The following is a 21,261-nucleotide window of genomic DNA, read 5'->3' as shown; positions in this document are numbered from 1 at the left end:
TAATGGTTACAGTCAATGCAAACTTCTCACCTTCTAGGTTGGGAAGCAACCCTGCCCCATTGTCCTGTAAATAAGATTCCACGATGAAACACACTGATCCCTCGGGCTGGGGGCTCCAACTTACCAGTATGGCACCAATTTATTTTTTTTGCTCGTTTTAGATTGACCTTTAGAGGATACCTGGAAAGATATACACTCAATTAAGAACATGGGTGAAGAGTACACAAAGGAATCGATAGGTCATACACAAACTGAAGTTTGTAGGGAAACAACTGCGCTCGGATGAAGAAGGGCTGACCATTTTCACTAAACTAAAAGATAGAAACGTTAAGTAAAGCTTGTGATGACAAGCATCGCTCTTCTAGTTCGTGACACCAGCAGTGCACTGCTGCACCATATTAACTAAGAACTGGTTCTTGTATATCATCAAGTGCCGAAACAAAACAAAAGCAAGAACTCTGATTTCTCAAGAGATTGCACGTTTCACTCCAAGTCAGAATAACTGCAGTGATTCAAGCCAGAATCTCAGTAAAACTGAGAGTTTTTTCAGATAAATTACACAGTAACAGTTGAGATATCATAATGGAAATATCATAATTTCACGCTTCTTTTGCAGTAGGAAACTCAGTTTAGATATCATTGTCATGAAACAAAAAGCTGAACTTCCCAAAGTCAACGTTTACATTTCTGTTAAGTAATGTTTTCTATGAGAAAAACGTCAGTTTTAATTTTCTTGACTACTTTGTCACAAAATCCATAGAAACCATTCTGATACGTAAAGGCAGCTGTATGCACGATATGAAGAGTATATCACCCATTCAAATTTCAGTTCACTCATTTGTATTTCATTAGCGTGTGTTTGCAAAGAACATGGAAATGAGGACCAGACCCATGGAAATGAACAGAGTGCAAATCACACTATCCAAAGTCACAGCCAAACGTTCCTCCCATCTCCAAAAACATGCAAAAAAAATCACCAGAGAGAAACATTTCTTATCCAGTGGGATGTTCTGCAAAGGGGACAAAATCAATCAAAGGCTTTGAAGTTTAATAAATCTCTCTCAGCTGTATGCATACATGTACCACATGGCTCCTGCTCCTTGAAAAGCAGAATTCTCACGTGCATAAAGGCTACCGGTTTGCCCTGTTAAGCAACGGATTTACAGGAACAGGTAATGGTGACAGTTTCAGAAGGTGTGACAAATACTCATACAAGAAAAACACAGACTAGCTCCCTCACAAAAGGCACTTACTAACTATAACCAGTTAATATCTAGTTTATCTGTAACCCTTCATGTTCATCATGGGTTACTGAACAAACGCTGATCCTCTGAAGTGCTGAGCGTGGAGGTTCGATAACCCTCGGTAAACGCTGCAAGCTCTTTGCCGCTGGGGAGTACCGTCTATCATGGATTTCACAAGCCTATTTTTGTGGATGCAAAAATCACCTCTAATTGTCAGTCCACCTGCTTGTACCAGATAGATGTTCCTCACTGCCTAACAGCCACACGCTCCAGGCAGGACCTTCTGCACAGACGAACTACTCAAATCAAACCTGAACAAAGGCACAAGAAAACGCCCTTATTTCCATTCCTGTAACGACCTTTACCTTGCCCAGCAAGGGAATCGGCCCTTCCACCCAACACTGGACATCTCTCTTCAAAGTGGCACGAATCTGGGCCTGAAGGCGGCTAAAGGCAGGGAAGAGATGTGCAATTAGTAGGTACCTTCTGCACAGCTGTAACTGATTTGTTAATACCACGTAACATGCCCTTAGCAGGTCCCTTCTGCAGCACAGCAGTAACTGATGGCATCTGGATGGGCTGCGTGTGACAAAAGCGCACCTATAGACCCTCTAGACACATATATCACCAGAGCATTTCCTCCAAACCTACAGCACCCTCCAGGTTCCTGCCTCCCCTGCAGGCTCAGCTCCCACCCCCACATCCCACCCCCCCCGCATGAAGGCGAGAGAACTGACCCACGTCACCACACCAGCTGGACCATGCTAACACTTAGGGGTGTGCTGGTGGCCTCCACCTGACAGGGGTAACTACTTAGTTTGTACTACTTAGAAAGATGCTACTAGTAGAATCACCAGGGCAGACGACTTGAACTCAACTCCTATTGCTGTCAATAGCAAAACCTCACTTAACTTAAACACAGGCAACTACCTGATCACCTTTAAAGCAACCAGACATGCAATGGACTGAGGAGCTTTGCAGGTGAAGACAAACTTCTGTTGACTTGTGTAAGGTGTTACAAAAGCATTTCAAGGTTTGTCTTTACTCACTACTCAGCCACTTGGGCATTTACGCTTGAGGCCATTTATTCTTCCAGTTGATTTGGACGTCATTTCTGTCATTCCTGCAGATCAGACCATGGTGGAAGGACCAGGTTACACAGCTTTCCAACCCTCTTCCGAGGGGTTGTATCTCTACCGGTGCCTGGATTCAGCCCCAACAGCTGCCAGGTAGGAGCTGACAGCAGCACACGGAGAGGCCGGATCATCCACCACCTGTCAGGTTCCTCCCGCTGGGCAGGGGGGTGTCACGGGTGGGAGTGGGAGCTTCCCCCCTCCGGCTGCAGAGCCCAGGGAGGCGGGGTCCCTGCTGCCAGGGAGGCTGGGGGGGTTGGGGGGTCCCCGCTCCCACAGGGGCCAAGGAGGGGGTGGGTTGGTGTCCCGGTGGGGGGTCCCTGTTCCCACAGGGGCCAAGGTGGAGAGGGGGGTGTCTCCGCTCCCACAGGGGCCAAGGAGGGGGTTGTCGTCCCTGCTCCCGCAAGGGCCAAAGAGGGGGGCCAAGGAGGGGGGTCCCCGCTCCCGAAGCGGCTCCCCCCGCGGGCGCGGTGCAGCACCACGGACAGCAGCCGCCTGGCCGCCGCGCGACGGGGGTCCCGCCGCGGGGGGGGGGGGGGGGTTGGGGGTCCCCGTGTCCCGCATCCCCACTGCCAGCGGGGACATCACCACGTCCCTTATTCTTTCGACTGTCAGCAGGGAAGACCCCCGTGTCCCTTACTCTGCCCGTCAGCGGGAAGACCCCCGTCCCCGTCTGCAGAACGCTTTACTGTTCAGAGCTGCTCCTGAACCATCCTGCTGTGAAATAAGCAGGTAGCGCTTCCAGACGCTGCAGGCACACGACACGCAAGCTCTTTGAAGTACAACACGTCACATTCTCGCAGTAAAACTCCAGCAGAAGACAGAGGGTAAGTCGCTGTGCGGGCAGGACGGGACGCTACGGGATCTGACGAACAAGCTGCTGCTGAGAGCACAGATAAAGCAGTAGTGGCACCCGCTGCAGAAACCTGAGGGTGCCAGAAAATGAAACCCATGAGGGCAGAGGCTTGGAGCAGCACGACTCGTGCGGCGCTTCCCCTTCCCCTTGCTCCTCAGAGTGCCAAAGCTACAGGCACCTTGGGTACCCGGACACAGGGCAGGCAGTAGATGAAGGGCAAATGGACCTGCCAGCATCACATGATCTGGAGCTTTTCAGGCCTACTGCTCCGTGCAGCGACTGTGACAGCTCTCCAAACACGGGAAAACTGCAGAAAGCCTTAGCCTCCTCCTGCTGGCAGAATGTGTTTGCACCAAAACATTTTTTATAGCCAGTAGGACTAGTTCAACTACAAGTGTTAGTCCCATCTGTTCTTGCAGGTGTGGAAATTCCTCCATCCTTCAGGTCCCCCCTGCCAACTTCAAGGCATTGTAAAACCAGCGGGGGGATTGTAGCACGTGACAAAGCTGACTCTGCAGCTCAGGGGGTCACCACAAATCTCAATCTTCCAAAAATCGGCTCAGAACCGCAGACCCCGAGCAGACTCTATCCCAGCGCACCTATGGTGTTTTATTTTTCGCCTTGCCCTTTGAGACTTCTGGCTCCGCATAATGGAAGGATTATAATCCAGGACAGAAGAAGCTACGTTGCTGCTCCTACCCCTGTGCCTTCTGGCAGTTACTTTTAGAACACACGTGGTGGTGAGATCACACTGCCGTGCTTCACCGTGAGCACGCTGCCGGAGCACCAAGCGTTTGCCAGCCTCACAACACCACTGTACAGAAGCGGCTCTTGCCTTGCTTTACTCCTCCAGGTTTTCTAGATCTTTTCAAAGTGTTTACTATGACTTACTAGGGCTAACCTGACGCACCTACGTGCACAGGTGGTACAAGCTGATGAACTGGGTCTGCTTTGCTCATTGTCACGACTGCAGGATCGTTATCCCTGCCTCGCAGAGTCCCAGCAGCACAATCTCTTCTGTGTCTTAACTATTTTCAGAGCTAGTGGGGATGTCTGGCACTTTTGGTCCTTACTATAATACCGTGTTCTACATTATACTTCTTGTCATAAACATGAAAACACATTTATTACACCTCTGTACTCGTTATTACACACCTCTGTACTTCCAAAAGGCTGGAGAGAAACCAGCCAGCCCAGTACAGACACCAAGCAAAGATGGACAGAATCTTGGACTGTAATGACCAACAGTGTCTCAGTGTCCACTGAAGTACCACAAAGGCTGCCACGTGTACTAATGTAATATAAGGTGGCAAATTAGGTACGCTGCGCTACCAACTACCAGCCAATACTTGTTATCAAACGTTAGCCACTTAGTGTCTCATCGTGTCGGGAGAAGTGGCAGCTACCACTCTACTGTTACTTTACCTAACAGTGCAGATGAAATACAGTAGATTTGTCTTTTATCATGCTGTATCATGAAGGAATGATGACAGTATCTCTCCTTCAGTTCAAAACCAAAGGATACAACTTGATCCAACACTTACTAATCAATGCCATCACACTTATCCTTTCCTAAACCTGATAAAAGTACAATTGGACTCCAATCCAATTCTTAAAAAAACCTGATTTCGTGTTACTGAAATCAAGGAGCCAGCCAAGAACAAGTACTTTCTCAAAGCAAACCCAGGAATGTTTCAGTAAAGGCTGTTCACAGTTAATTTTTTATCTTTCAAGCAATCTTTATTCTACACTCCTTCTGCAAAAAATTGTCAGTGGCAAACCACGAAAACTGAAAATGGAAAAACTTCCACGTTGTTTCACATCACTACCAGTGTCAAGTAAATACCAAGTCACATCACTAAAATCTTTTCTTTTCCCCACCCAATCTGACAAGCAACTGTATTTCCCAAATTAGATTTAAATGTTTTTCCATCTATCCGCTACGTGGTATTGGAAGTTAAGTCACCAATTTAGCTCAATTAAAGCACTTGCAAATCAATCTAAACCAGAAAATATTTTTATTCTTAAAACAAAGAGCTTTTCAGTACACTGCAAAGCTAGCCATCCTCGATTTCTGTAGCTACCTGTATATAAAATTCTCCTCGTATGCTTGAGTAAAAATAATGTGAGACGTTTGACAAAAGTACTCCTCAGTGTAATTAAAGATAGCAAAAATCTGACCTGAAGACTGGAAGTCCTTGTTTCTGGAGACGGCAGCAAGTCTTCACCAGCATATTGTTGCACCTGATAATCTCAGCAGTACTCCTCACTTCAGCGCTGTCAGTTCATAGCAGAGAAGCATTAAGTAACTTTTGATCATCATTTCAGAAATAGAGAAGGCAATAAAAAAAATAAAATTGAATTTACTTCTATTGCTTCTCTTTCTGGCACCAGAGCCAGAGCCATGGGAAACTGTTTTCTCTTTGGAGGGAGGGAAACGCAGCCAACTTAATCGTTCAACCAATTCCAGTCACCTGCAGACAGCTCACGCTGGATCAGCTGCAGCCCGTCAGCCCCTGCAGCAAAAAGGCTGCAAAAGCACATCCAGAATTCTGATCTTTTAATATACGTTTCACTGGGGGAATACTGGTTAGACCATTTTGCGTCCTCTGTAAACAAATATGGTTTGAAAGGGAGAACAGGGGAAACTCTGCAAGGCTGTCTCATAGGTTTTTCTATAAATCTGCTGCAGAATCGCACCGTTTACAGTGGGTGGCTCCTTAATAACTATTACTTTCTCTCTCCCTTTGCTGCTTGATCTCCACCAGCTGAGATGAGGGAACCTGCCTCATCAAGCTGTGGTTGTTCCTTGTACGTAAACTACTCAGACCTGACAGGGAGGCTGGGCGTCCTTGTGTTGCATGACAAATCTGCTGTGGTTTAAAGCTTACCAGTTAGTCTGCAAAACGGTGTCCTAATGCGCCTAGCTCGCCTCTGCTGGAGTTTGTGCACAGAGTCCAGAACAAGGGAATATTCCCGTGAAACAGCTGAACACATTGATGGGCTCTACCGGCAGATTCATCTCCAGGGTCTGCAGGCAGGAAAACTTGTTCCAGCTCCTGTCCTTGTAACAGGACGTACCCTCCTGCTGTCTTTGACTTCCACAAACTTCCTTCAGCCTTCCCTGCATACCTACTCCTGCCAGGCTGCAAGAGGGAGAAGCTCAGTAATTAAGAGGGAGGGCATTTTAAGGGGAAAGCACAGCTTCGTCACCAATACATGAGTCATTAGCTCAAAGCTACAGCACTTCTGATGAATGGCAGGGTCTTGTCTCATTAACCTGCGCAGAAGAGCCAGGCCTCTGCACTTTAATCACCTGTGCCCCACTTTAGCGGGGAACTTTTACCGCATTCCTGTCATATCTGGAACTGTAAGCGCTTCTGAAGTACCATTAAATCACAGAACAGAACGCCCAGCTGCCTGTCAGCTCCTGAACAATCTTCTCCTGTCAAAAGGACAAAACTTCAGTGTGGCAGGGGGTGGGGGGGAAGAAGAAGAAGAAGAAAGTAAGATTCAACCAATATTTCATCATTCCTGAATAAAAGATAATGCAGTAGTGCAAAGAACTGAAGACATACACTGCGGTTATCACATAAAATTAAAAGCTTTTTAGTGTTTAAAATAGCATTTACACATAAGCAGCTATATATTAACTATACAGACACTTGGGTTTTAATACAATATCTACAAAAAAGAATTCAATTATGCAATAGACATTTAACGGGAACAGTGCAGTCCATGCTAGTAAGAGGTCACTCTTTGAGTAGAACCAATTCTAGAATAGGTGATAGTCTGGGTTTTCATTATTTAAAATCATGTAACTTTGTTCCTCTACTGTACATAAAATTCTTTACATGTATTTCTAATCACTGATTAGAATTAATAATTTTAAGTCAATCTTATTACAATCCAGTTAAATGCAAAACAAAAACAATTACATCAACTCATGAGCCGTCAAGCCTCCAGGTGGGACTGCCCATTTCAATAGAACAAAAACAATATTAAAAGTCAATGTCTGTGCATCATTGCTTGCCATCCAATATACCTTTGGATAAAGTGTCCAGGGGACTGCTACCTTCGAAAAGTAGATTTATTAACAGGAGGTAAAAGACAATAGCAGTGCTTTTAAGACTATTTGCCAAAAACCCCTACTCCTCAGAGTTAATACACTGGGAGGGTACACAACCCTAACAGATACCACCTCCTTCAGATTGGAGACATCATCCTGCCCTGTTTTCTCATAATTTTCGGTGGTCCTCCAAACACAGCTGTTAGTCCTTGTTAAAAGCTGTCAGCAGGTACGCACGAACGTTAAGCTCAGCTGCGGAGCACAGGCAGATGGGGAGAGTCTCACTTCCAGAACAAAACCATCAGCTACTTCAGGCTCCCGTTGCAAGGCTGTTTCCATGCTTAACGCAGCAAAGCCACACCACCTCGCCGCCGTTAGAGGCACAGGTCATGCATTCTACAGCCCAGCCAGTGCCCGTTACTGGACATGAATATCAGAGGAAAAATTCAAGCCCTGGTGAGAGAAACAGACAGTTCTGCAGCACTCCAGCCTTCCCGCTTTCTTCCACCTGGCACAGTACTCCCCGTTGTACGTAGCTCGGTTGGCATCAGTGGCACTTCTTGCTGCAGGTAGTACTGTACCCAAGAGGAGAAACTCGCACAGCGAGGCCCCCAGGCCCCCTTGTTGCAAAGACACATGCACATGCATTGAAAGCCAAGGATGGGACCTGGGAAACCTCCCGTAGTCGTTCACTTCTGAAAATAAAGAGCTAGCAATGTTTCAGGCCTCACCGGCCATTCAGGCAACCAGCCCCTCCACCGTACGCTGCAAGGCGGGGAAATGAAGCTTTTGGTTTACACCCAGTGGCCGTGACGTATTGCACCGTTCACAGAAGGGTCACGTACGTTCTCCTGCTGCTCTTTGTGAGCAGCAGGTTGGACGCGCTCTACAGCATCAAGCCCCTCGCACAGCCGTCAGGACAGTCAGAGCGCTCCTCGTCGGCCTGAAAGGGATGCCTGCTTGGGGATGAAGCTCCTGCAGGCTGGATTTAGCAGCTCAGTTTCCTCAGCAGACAAATGCTTTCCCACCCCTACGTTACGGACCGTCAGCCTCCTCCCAGGGATACCCATAAACACGCAAGTATATAACACAGTCGTTTCAACATAGCAGCAAAGACCAGCAAGACACAGAATAGTTTCTGCCAACAGCATAACAACAAGACAAAAAAAACCAACAAAACAACAAAAAACTAAACAACAACCCAGCAGGTGTGTAAACTGCAACTCTTGAAAAGACAGAAGGAAATTAAACACGTTTCTTCCACGGGTGAAAGCTCAGCCCCCGGCTTTAATCCCTTTTGGAAATACCTTATTAGAATGACAGTCTTTTCCTCCAGCCCTGTAAGTTCTGCCTTAAGACAAAAGTGGGTCAGAAAAATCGTAATATATAAGAGACCAGAAAAGTTAAAATTCATTTAAAAGTAGAACCACTAGTGATTGTCAGCAAAGTCACAGACTCCTTAATAGTGTCTCCTGGAGACACAGCAGAATTACAGAATTATTTCACCCTGATTTATTTCATTGCTTTCAATGTCAATCTCTCAAAATAGTTTACTGAGTTTAGTTAGCATCTTTGTGGTGTTACTGGGAGGAGGAAAGGATAAGAAAAGATACTGTGGCACAGTCAGGCTTTAGGTAGTGCTAATCTTTTGAAGAAGCCATCACCAACGCTGCAATCTATGCCAGTCTATCAGATGGATTATGACGAAAGCACTGCTTTCAGAAATGTCATGTAGCTTTTTCGGGAGATTCTTTTTATATAGAAAACTGTCCAAACCCCCTCAGCTAGTTTAGAAGCCTAGTAATTGGAGTACCTAGTCTGAGCGACACACAGTGTCCTAAATGCCCAGCTCCCTTTTGAAAGTATTAACACAGACATTTGAAAATGTTACTCTGACTTTTGTAAAAGGGATGTGTTTTCACGCAGACCTGGAATAAGAAAAGTAGTGGTGACAAATCGATCAGAATGAACAACAGGCAAAACGGGCAGTTTGAAGAGTAATTTTTCAGGGACAAAGGAAGATGAAACTGCACGTATCTAGTGGGAAAGACACGTTCTCTTTTGACATTCGTACTGGATATTCACACTACCCATAAAGCATGGAACATAACAACAAGAAGCTTCTTACCAGTGAAGAAAATGCTTATATACAGTAAAGACTGATTTTAAAGCACCTGTCCTAAAACCTGCCAGAAGCAGGTATTTCACCAAAGAAGATTTAACCGAGGCATGGCCCCATGGTCAATGCCACCGACTGCAGCTTAACACTTACTTCCCATTAAATGAGCCACCCTCACAGAGTGTGTGTGTGCTCTTAACCATGCCCTCACTCAGTGCCTTTAAAAAAAGCTTCTTAAACGTCAGTGAACGTTCCTGAACATAATTTATCAAGCATCCAGAGCCTCGGAGCAAAAAATACACAGTAATGCAATCCTGGGGATATACAACAGCAGTTGCTTCAGTCAAAGCTCCCCAGCAGGAGCTTTAGTGTGGGTCTCACTCAGTGTCAGGAATAAAGATTCATTCCTTGTACCATTTGTGAACTGTTCTCCAAACACCCTCTCCCTTCTCTGCTAACATCTGCGTTCAGAACCCTTGGGCAACACTGCAATTGGGATCAGACATCTCCAGGTTTGCCTTTCAAAAGAAAAAAAAAATAAAGAAAGAAAAAAAGAAGAGGGATATGCTCAGAAATTAAGAACAGAAAAAGAAGTGATCAAAATGAATAGCCATGTCTCAGCAGGAGCCAGGATTGCCCTGCATCTCTGCTATAATGGGATAAATATCCCCTTCGAAAGGGAAAAGCTGCAGCTACACTAACAGAATCATAGCGGCAATTGTCCTATTTCTGTGGAAATAACTTTTAAAACCTGTAAGCAATTGTGCATTATAACCAGAAGAAACAGACACATCTGTCAGCAGGGATGTGACTGAAATGCCCAGGAACGGACTGCAACTACAAAGTCACTACCATGATACTAAAGGAAATAACTTTACATGTTCTGCACAATGAACACATACAGTAGCAAGACTCCAGCACTCTCTTGATAGAATAATATCCCCCCCCCCCCCCCCCAAAAAAAAAAAAAAAAAAAGAGAGAGGGAGAGAAAGAAAGGAAGATTGATTCATACTGCCTGGACAGCAGAAGGTGGTCACAACTTTTTGCCTTCTGCCAGGAATCGGTTTGAGCCTGCTCCTTCCCAAGCACACGTTGTCCGTACACCTGCAGGTCTGACTGACGCATCCCAAAACAGCCTTACGAGGCAGTATCACGGGTACCAGCCAACGAGCATCTTTTCCTTGTCAGAGAAAAAGCAGGGAAGAATAAAAGTGCTACTATGCATTACTGGAAATTTAGAAGTCGTGTGAAATAATAGTCCTTGAGTCAGCCCAAAAGATACACTAATTGCATTGAAGTAGGTGCCACAATTACCAAAGCTCGTTAAGATGTGAATATACACCAGCCATTCATAATCAAAAACAAGGAGGGGGTGGGGGGTGAGGGAGGGTAAAGAAAAGATGCCATCGATTTGCTGACATTTAACAATCCCAGAAGAATTACTTTTTTGTTCATTTTTATGGTTGGGTTTTGTGTGTGTGTGTGTTTTTTGTTTTGTTTTGTGGATTTTTCGGCAACACAATCGCAAACCAGGCAGGTGTGACATGCAAGACAGCCAAGTTTCTTCCATTAAGTGTTTGACAATGACCAGATTTGCCCACCCACCCCCAGCCCAGTCCCCCCCCGCGCCCAGCCCTTCCCCGAGCAGAGTCTGAAGGCACTTCTTCTCACATGATGTCGACAAAGAATTCACAAGGGTTGCCCATAGCCTTCTGGAAGGACTGCCGGCTCCCTGTCAGCTCCGGAGGAACGGAGCTCAGTTCCCTCACCGGGGGTCCTCCGGGGGGGCCGCTGGTCCCGTAGACTTTGGAGCCCAACTTGGGGAGATTGTAAAGGGGTGGGACGCCCGGCGGCCCGTACGAATGGTGGCTGTGGTGGCTTCTCTCGCTGTGGGTGGCAGAGCCGTGGCTCCGGTGGCTGAGCTGGCTGACCGGCCTCTCCCGCCGCCCCCCGCCGGTGCCGCCCCCGCTGCGGGCGGTGTGGTCAGACTCGCTGCCGCTGCCGGCTGACTTGCGGTCCTTCTCTCTGCCAAGAGCTCTCCTGCTGTTCTCGCTGTTGCTTCGGTTCGAGCTGCTGCTTTTGCTTCCTAAAGCCCCCCAGGGAAAAAGGACACACAGAAAAGCAGAATTAGCTCAGCTCCCCGGCTGGCTCCCCGCTCAGCTCCTACCGAAACCCACAGAGCCCGGTATGACCATTGTAATGGCAACGGCGATGACAAAACCGGGCCTGAACGTGCTGATGGTGGCTTATGGGATTTAGCAATGACGGTCGGTCCAACAAAGCGGACAAGGTTGTGCCATGCACAGGTACACGGAGACACCTTAGGGCTTGCACAGTGAAAGCAGCAGCTAGCCTAAAAACACCGGCTGAAAGCCACCTCTGCCACCGCCACCGCGCCGGCTGGAGAGGGGGGATGCAAAAACCGAAGGAAGAAAGCAGGCACTTGGGTTTTGACTCAAGCAAGCGAGGTTCAATCCAATTGGAATTGTCTCTGCTATCTTCTATTGGCAAAAATATTTCAAAAAGAAACTCATTTGCCTTCTCTACCATCCTTGGTCACACTGGGCATACTCGCAGCCAGGGCCACATCACCTGAGGTTAACAGATGTCCTTTTCCTGGCTTCAGTGGGTAGATTCTTTTAGAATCCATCACTACAGTGTTCCAGTGTTGAAGAATTCGTCAAAAAACAGTTATTTGTTGAACTGCTCTACAGTGAATCAGTAACGTGCAGGATGCTCCCAGCAGAAGCCACTAAATCAACTCAGAAAAACAAAGGACGGCTGCTGGCGTGTAAGCTGACTTGTTGTTACATACAACTTCATACATACATACAACATACTAAACCTCACTTTACATGAAAGTTGAAGGTCATACTCTTACTGTGAGATAGGCTAGGATGATGTCAGGAGACATTTCCAAGTTAATTTTCTTTTAAAAGCCCCAGCAAACCAAACCACTTCTCATGAAGTTCATGTCATCTTTGTGCACTGCCTTCTCAAAAAGGATCCCCAGCCAGCTGAACAGGGGACAGCTTTTGAGTCTGAACGAGCCACTGAGTCACTGGGGCCACTGAAATGGGAAAACCAGAATGATTCTGAGCTGCTCCTTTCTTGAACTACAGATGATCATCACCACCTGTCTGCTCCGGCTGATGTTTAGAGCAGGCTGATAGAAGAGACAGGAAAACAAGACTGTATGTCTGGTGGCACAGTGTGTACAGTGGCAAGGCGAGATTCCCCTGCAGCGTGCAAGAAAAGCTGGGCACAGATGGAAAACACAATACGAAATCACCAGACTTGAAGTCAATACTCTGAGCCTGGGGCTCTGAAGTGGTATTTGCTGACTCGAACCCCTTATCAGCTCTCCTCTGCTCTGGGATAAACTGTCCTGCTTCATGCCTCAGTTTTCTTCCATCCGTGTATAGACATCTTAACGTAGCATCAGCTACCTCCACCAAATACTACAAAGATTCACTAAGGTGAATCTTTTTGAAGAGGTAAGGTGCTCCCTGAGCTGTCATTTCAAATGTTTCCTAGCAATCTTGTAAAAAACAAATAAGTGAGGTGAAACTTATTTGTTAGCAGGTTGACTGTTCTAAAGAACAACACAGAGATGATCTCCCATCTCTGTAAGCTCCCCACTGTGGCACGCTGTTCGCACCAGAAGAAAATTGACATTTTAACACTTCCAGGGCTAATAGGGTTTTACCTTTGGCTCATGAGGCATTTTGTTGCCACCCACCCAAGCCCTGATGCAGGCTTCCCATACATAAGGATTCATTGTCAGCTCCACAGCTTTTGGCTGAGTAAAGATCACGGTGTGGAGAAAGCAAGCTGCCCTGAAAGCGCGTATCACTGATCTTGAGAGGTTTTCCACAGTCAGTAGGACTGGGAGTGCCTTGTGGCAATCCATCACGTTGCTACTCCAGACTTCAGTATATCTGGAGTAGCAGCTCTAGCTGATCTGCCAAGACTCCAAGAGGTCAAGTGGGTAACGCAGGCTTCTTTTCTCAGAAGAACCTGGCTTTCTGCAGCTGGGCTCCAAGCTGATTACACGGCAGAAACAAAATAGAGAAACCATCTGTCATTACAGCAGCCTGTGTAAGAATAATCAGCAGCAGAGCCATTCTCCTCTGGTCGTGCTGAGGTTCACTCTCTCCCTGACATGCCTTTAAATCCTGCCACAGAACAAACAATCAGAAAGTCCTTCGAAGCCCGAGTTTAAAGGCAAAGTAACAAGAATGTCACCTTCTTGGCAGCCAGGGACTGGTCTTGGAGTCATGCAGCCCAACCTAAAGCTGAGGTTTGAGATGCTGCTCTGTCGACACAACCCATGCAGTGTTTGCTTCCATCTAAGGCCAACTTGAAACCAGTGTCATAAAAGGGATTTAACGAATCTGCATTTCAAGTGCCTAGAAAAGCTGCACTCAGCACTGCCACAATGTATTACCAGCCTTCACTCTCTGGTACTGCTGGACACCAAACCTCCACCGCCTGAAGCCACCGAGACTCCAGCTGCCTCAGTACTTCATGGGAACAGAGTTTCCATGTGAATCCTCCCGGGCAGGGGCAGGAGAGGCTCCAGAGGCAGTCTAGGGAGGCCCTGAAGACCCTTCTATTGTTCCTGTCTCAACAACTGACATCCTGTGAACTTGAACAAATCCATCCTTCCTACTCCTTTCGTCTCCTCTGGCTGTAACCTGACGATCCCTCACGATCCAGCTGTACAAGGAGCATCGGCCAGAACAGGGAGGTGACTCTGATCTAAACACTGCGGTAACAGAGGTGACGTTCCGCAGAGGAGCCGGACCTCACACCAGTGTCATTCCCCACAGCAAACCTGCCCAAGCCTTTAAAAATAACCTAAGCCCCAGGTACCACAAGCAGGGACAGATGATGGGGCTCAGACGAAACAAGCAGCAACCTAAACTGGAACGCAGCCTTGAGCAGAACTGGAACACCACATAAAACCTTGCTAAATCTTCCTTCCCATCTGCTGCTTGCCAGAACACAGTCACAGTCTGGCTCTTGACCCAAATCTTGGGATTTTGTCCGTAGTCATCAGCAAATACACTGCATCCACCAGGCTCTGGAGCAGTGCGCTTGTTCACCAGATGAATTCAGTTACAATCTAACATCACACATAAAAGAGAGACTTCGCAAGAAACCCAATTCTAACACTATATGGAGAGTGGGCGATGCAACCTTGTGTCCCAGTACTCCCGATACCTGCCTGAGACATCTGGACAGTGCTCAAGTGTCTTTTAGTAAATGAGCAGTAGAAGGGCATTGGTAGATAAATCCGATCCATATGGATGACATCAGTCTAATACATTAGCAGCTGGGATTACTGATTTATTTAATGAAGAGCAGTGGATGACTGGCAATACCATTTTCCCATCTGAGCTGACAGTGAGCTATCTGATGCCATTCCCTCCGTAGCTGCTGCAGCACAGTCACACAGGGGCCAGACAGGTTGATAGGCTAATGCCACGCTATCGGACTACTGTGCACTGAGACAGGTTGAATGTCCAAGACAATTAAAAAGAAAAAAAAAAAGAAAAAAAAAAAGAAGGAAAAAAAAAGAAAAAAATACAGCTAAACATTTGGGTCACAAGAGTCTAAATGATCATGCTGTGAATTCATTATTATTATGGAGGCATTTGAAGCTTACCAATCCCCTAGAGTCAGCCATTCCTCTATGAATCCTTCAGTCTAATGCTTGCTCAGAACAAAACAAGGGAATAAAGTTACAAAACAAGAAACAACACAGAAGTGTAGTTTCCAAAAGAAGAACAAGGAAGGTGTTGAAACCCTTCAGAATTAAATACCTTGGCACTTTTCCAAAGGCTCTCTTTAGCCAGTAACACAGGTCGCATGGATAAAATACCATACCTTTCCTATTCCAGCAGCAGAGATCTAATATTCTACTGCCCACAGAACCAGCTGCCGAAAAAAAAATATAATCACATACTTTCCAGTACAATCAGCTAGCAGTTCTAAAACTTCGGGATACAACTGTGAGCTTCCTCACAGACACTTCTTATTTTGAGATAAGATGGGAAGCAATAGTGCTAAAATCTTGTGAGCAAGTTCCTGTTAAAAAATTCTTTTGTGCAATTTTGCGAAATCTAACTGCCTGCAATGAACAGGACAAAGTTACATCCAAGTTACTGGATGTTAATGACAAAACCAGAGAATCCTCACCCTTTCTCTACTGGCAGCGTTTCCAAAAGCAAAACTCACTCTGGAATTGATTTTTTTTCAAAAATCAAAATCTGTACAGCCAAAAAAACCATAATTTTTATCTACTAAGGTTTAAAAATCAACCACAAAATTATCCTAGGGCAGGAAAGGAGGAGGTCAGGTTTTTAATCCATGCAGTATCATCTTTTTTTTTCCCTGGCACATATTCCAAAAGAGACTCTCCTCCCTGTGAGCAGTGTTTCAGCCCTGTAAACCATCTGGCTGGCCACGTCACGCTTGTCTCACACAAGCAAAGAGCGTGATTTTCCTTCTGGATTGTGCATTGAAGTGAAAGCCAAGAGCACCTTGGTTCTAATCCCTGTTCCATCAGCGATGAAACGGCCTAATTGCTAGCAATATCAAGCGACTGCAGCCCCGCTGCTGGCAATGGCTCTGACCTCTAAAAAGGAGGGCGACAGTTTATCTGTTTTAACAGGGTGGACAATTGAGTCATTAATGTTGGCCTGATCAGCATTATCTAAGCAGCAGTTAACCGTGTGGGGCTGGGGGGTAAGAAAAGTCCAGCTGCCCACACCACCACGGACACGACAAATACTTGGCTCTGGTTCCCCATGGGCATTTTGCACGGGGCAGAGAACTACAGGATAACTATAAAGGACATGTATTCTGGTCTATTCTGCTGACTCAGAGCATCGCTGGCAGTTCCGATACAGAGCTGAAAGGCTAACCCACTCCATCACACACACAAACGGTCTCGATTAAGGGCGGTCGCACCAATTCCATGCAGGTAGCACACAAAACCACAAGACAGGAGCACAGACAGTACGGAGGAACTCAAGCCAATGGTCAGGGATAATGACAGCTGTAGAGATAAATACCACTGAACCGTCTTACCTTCACTTTGCTGGCTCCCTGCGCTGCCGCTACCGTAGCTAAAGCCTGGGTCTTGGTATGCTGGTGGGAAACATGGAGGGGGCAGAGGATACTGGTATGGGTATCCTTGGCCTAATGGCCAGGGAGCAGCAGGATGGGGAAGTGGAGCAAGGGTATCCTGATCCGAGGCTCCGCTAGAACCGTTGTTAAGGTTCAGTGCAGCCATATCTGGAAAAAAGAGAGAAAAAGTGAAGACTGCGCTCCGACCTGGCAGCTGGCTCCTGCATATCACTAATTCCCGACCCAGCACCTGGTGTGGCGAGGGAGCAGAGGGACTCAGCCTCAGGGTTCACTTAAACACCACAGACGGCAGGACAGACATCAGCGTTTACCGCTGAGCACCAGGGTACCGCTGCAGCACTTCCGTAAGGCAAGGAGGAATTATCCCCATTTTACAGATTGGAAACTGCCTGGCTGACAAGCAGGACGCCTGTGGCATCACCAGAAATAAATCCTGCCTTCCTGAGCCTCGGTGCACTACCCTGTTTGATGAGTTCATTTTTCTCTTCCAAACGGTCTAATTGCTTGGTCTGAACAAGTGTCAACCACTTATCAGGCACCCTCAGGCTGACGACCCGTTCCGAACCGCCACTTGTGAGATCCTACAGGGCTCTCTGTCCCCTGCGCATCCTGCCAGCACAGCAGAGACGACGCACATGCAGCTTTGCCCCTCACAGACGGGAAACTTACTGCCACAGAGGTCTCCAAAGACGTAATAGCACTGTTCCGAGAAGGTGATTTTGTTCACAGTGTGCCTGAGGTAGCCGTGTTTTAACATGCTGCTGGCGTATTTTCTAGCCTCCCGTCGGTCTTTGAAGCCTTCTACGTGTGTGTAAAGCCAGTCGACCACATCTGCTCCTAAAATGAGGAGAAAGAGACACAGGATCATCCGAGCCAAACTGACCTTGTTCGGTTTTTTAATCTTCAGATTATCACACAGCCCACTAGTACTACCGTGCCAGGGACCGAATGCAGACATGAATATGTAGCAATCTTGCTGCAAAGAGTTTAAAATGTCATTTTCATGACTCAGCCTAACTGCTAAATTACTTACCACATCAATGGAGAAAGCAAAGAATTACCTTGCATCCAGTTGAATACTCCATTAACAGTGATACCCAAACACAGAGGAAGTTTTACAGGTACACTGTTCAACCCTTTCTGAGTCGCAATAATGAAAAAGGGTATAGAATGAAAATAACAGGAGTTACAGAACAGAAGTGACTGGGAGAGTCATCTTCCTCCAGAGGCAGATGTTATGTGGTCAAAAGACCTGGGTTCCAATCCTTTTCTCATCAAAAAGTAGCTACAACCCAGATTAACTAAATGTGACCACAGTTCAGGTCACAGGACAGTCAGAATCAAAGGCAGGCTAGTTGTGGTAATTTTAAATGTAATTAAGATGCTTTATTAAGCTTGTGTGGCTGTCTGGAACTGGAATTACAAGGATTTTTGCTTTGCTGAAATTGGGCAGATTACTAGAGCCACAAGTAGTTGCATGGAAAACCTAAGCTATAACAACTCAGGATGAATGACCAGATGTGCACAGGCATGAGAAACGTGCAGGATTTCTGGCTGTCCAGGCTCAAACAACAGCTATTAGTTATTTTCTGTCACACTTAGAGCTGTTTATGAATACCAAGTCAAGGGAATGTAAGAGGTCACAGCCAGGGGGGAAAAGGAAAAGTTCATAGAAAGGTAGTTTCTTCAGCCTGTTTCCAAAAAGCCACCGATTTGGGGGTTTATCCCCCCCCAGCACTCCTTTGATCTGCTTACCTATCACTGCGTTGGAGATGGTAATTTTTAACCACATCCTGTCCCGAATTTCAAGGCCTGAGTCCGGGAGCTGCATAACCTTGACAATAGTAGCCATGTCACTCTTCACAGTTAAGGGGCATTCTTCTAACTCTAAAAGGAAGAAAGGTTACATGCTTCTTTGAAATGAACCGAGTCTGAAAGGAACTTCTCAGCTCCCAGTCTGGATGAAACATTTCAAGGCACAGCTTTACCAACAGATGTAAAAAAAAAAAAAAGACACAGAGGTTCTCAAATGCATCTTCGTCGATGGCATAAATTACAGCAGTCGTACCAATTCTCTCAAGATTGTGCTCAGTGCAACCGGTTTAGTCACTGGGATGGTGAGCCCCTACGTGTCTTGACTTCACAACCCAGCTATGGGTCAGTGCCGCACTCTTCCAATCCACACTGCACCGAGATTTGCAGAAGAGTAAACCCAAGGAGCTCTAGGACCACTGCTTCCCACTTCAATTTGCCATGAGCAGCCCCTACCCACCCAACGGCTTGGTGCACTGTACGCAAAACTCTGTAGGAGAAGTTTTCTTGGTTTGTTCTTTGGCTTTTGGTTTAACTGTCAGGAACAATACTCATCTGCATAGATGTGGTGCTTAGAGGCATGGTTTAGTGGTGGAATTGGCAGTGCTGGGGTAACGGTTGGACTGGATGATCTTAAAGGTCTTTTCCAACCCAAATGATTCTGTGATTCTATGGAGAAAACTGACAACCATGTCTCAATCAATGTCCATTTGGTTTTTTTAAGATGTGGACATCAGCATAATTGGGGAGAACTGAAATTAGAAGAGAAAGCTTCCATCACCCGGATAAAGGCTAGTGGTTTCCTTCAAAAAAAAAAAGCTTTCCAGGATCCCGATGACGGCAGTCTTACAAGTTAACAAGTTGCTTAACCCACCATCAATCATTACTTTGCCCTGCATCTTTCTCGCAGAACACTTAAAAAAACGCTGTTCCTAAATGCCTCAGCAGCCACCACTGCTCCATTCTTATTTCACACACACTTACGGGCAGAGCTGGCCCACCAGAGGCTTCGTTTTTTCCTGATCAATTTTTATAATAAAACCAGAACGCTAGGGCTGAGATTCACCCTGCTGAACTGGGTGGGCACCACAGGAGTCTAATTCCTTTAGAAACTCCTTCCATACCATACATGGAGGCAAAGTGGCATCTAATATTGAAAGCCCAGGGGGGTGAATCTGGGTTCAAGAGTCTCCCAGCCTTTTGGTGTTCCGTGCAGAACTCAATCATCCTGTCTACACATAAAATGTTCTTTGGATACAACACCCGGTCCTTCCTGCTCCCACCTTCTCAGCCCTAGAAAATTAATGTTGAGCATGTGTGTCCTGTGCAGGTAGTTCAGACCCTTCTCCAGCAGGAATTCGGAAACCCTCCTCCCCTCCCTTCTCCCAGCTCCCCATATCACCCACCTTTCAAAAGCACAAGGGAACCGATTGTGTCCTTTTCCAGCAACCCAAAAATTCGATAAAAGGTACAACAAGCATGAAACAATGAAAACTGAAAATGCACTGCTAAGAGACATGAAAACATCCCAGACCACTTATGCATGCGGTTCTTACAAAGTTTGAATAAACACTAAAATTTTGCTTTTGCTTTAAGTTAGTTTGGTTAGTGGCAAAAAGCAACACATTTCTTTGGGGGGAAAAAAACCCAACACACCAATATTCAAGCATGTGGGGAGTAACGTATTATATTTTCTTGGAGACCTGCGATCTGCATATAAAGAACACTGGCCAAATGATCACCAATGTTTTCTAAGTTTGCTAGTTGCTGTACAAATATGAAAAATTCTAAGATGTATCTAAAATGCACCCACTTTGGTCTGAACTGAGTAAACCGTGGGTCTGCCCACCTGTACAGGTACGTGATAACCTGAAGAACAGCACAGGCACGAACTCCTTTCTGGGGAACCAGATTTCCTGCAAAGCTCTTTCTCAGGGCTTTGGTTATCTGGTTTGAGAAGCACTTTTCTCCCGTTAGCAGATCCTGGTAATACAATGAAAATGAAGTCCTACCACGTGTCACACCACTGCTGGTTTGGATCCTTATTTGAGTAAGGAGGTAAGCATTTGCCCAAACAAAAAACCCCCAGGAAATTCTGCAGTACCTCAGGCTGAACACTGTTAAGCAGAAATAGTTTGCAGTCTCAGTTCAAAATCCTCTGAAGTCCACACAAGAGCAAAAGAGAACTTTCCAACCACGTCAGTGGACCACCTTGGGAAATGGGAAGACTTTCAAGGAACACCTGAAGTTAATCTCATGGAACGGGACAGCACCACTGTGCAGAAAGTGGTCCTGTAGTGGCAGTACAAGGGCTGGAAAAATCTGCCTTCAGGAGAGTAAACGAGGAGCAGAGTTTGCACTGACTGAGGCGGCGAGTCCGACATTCACAAACCACTGTGAGAGAGTATTGTCCTGCATCAGCCCGAACACTGCTGGAGAACGAGGAGGGGGGGTGTTAAAGCAGTAATTACTATTAAACACCTCAGTCTGCCTTGGTTTGCAGAGTCCTGTTTTTGAAGAAATACACCTGAGAAAATAAAGAGCTAAGACAGAATAATTCCTACTGTATGGTGGTGACTGATGTGGCCCCAAAATCTCAGCTACTTTAATCACTAGCGCTGATGTGATGGTGGCTGTGCAAACGCTTCAGCTATCAGAACTTCACTTTTGATCCAGAGGCTCGAGAGCAAAGGAATGTCAGAAGGAAAGCAGTTCTTCAGCCCACTGACGCCATCCTGGCCTTGCTACGCAGGGTAAACCAGCAGACATTCACAGTACTTAAAGCAAGGAACCACGAGACAGACTTGTCTAAGGTGACTCCGTTAATTCACGGCTTCCCCTTTCACGGCCAGCCGCTATATTTGTA

General features: G+C 46.3%; 1 protein-coding gene across 3 annotated transcripts in view; it reads right to left on the bottom strand.

Annotated features, from left to right (window-relative positions):
- Positions 1–6,818: 6,818 nt before the first annotated feature.
- DVL1 (dishevelled segment polarity protein 1) overlaps positions 6,819–21,261 on the bottom strand; it is a 104,686-nt gene continuing 90,243 nt past the window's right edge. For 2 of the 3 annotated variants that reach the window (XM_055800685.1, XM_055800686.1), the window contains exons 12-15: positions 18,339–18,470; positions 17,253–17,420; positions 16,524–16,730; positions 6,819–11,508 (exon numbers count right to left, since the gene is read on the bottom strand). In XM_055800685.1, the coding sequence (XP_055656660.1) occupies positions 11,090–11,508; positions 16,524–16,730; positions 17,253–17,420; positions 18,339–18,470 (926 nt within the window). In that variant the 3' untranslated portion in view covers positions 6,819–11,089. Of the gene's footprint in view, positions 11,509–15,096; positions 15,144–16,523; positions 16,731–17,252; positions 17,421–18,338; positions 18,471–21,261 lie in introns of all 3 variants that reach the window. The other variant, XM_055800687.1, reaches the window with a different exon arrangement.

Source organism: Falco peregrinus, chromosome 3 (genome assembly GCF_023634155.1).
Source record: "Falco peregrinus isolate bFalPer1 chromosome 3, bFalPer1.pri, whole genome shotgun sequence".
Lineage (NCBI taxonomy): Eukaryota > Metazoa > Chordata > Aves > Falconiformes > Falconidae > Falco > Falco peregrinus.
The sequence above is the reverse complement of the archived record's forward strand: the minus strand, read 5'-3'. Positions and strand labels throughout refer to the sequence as shown.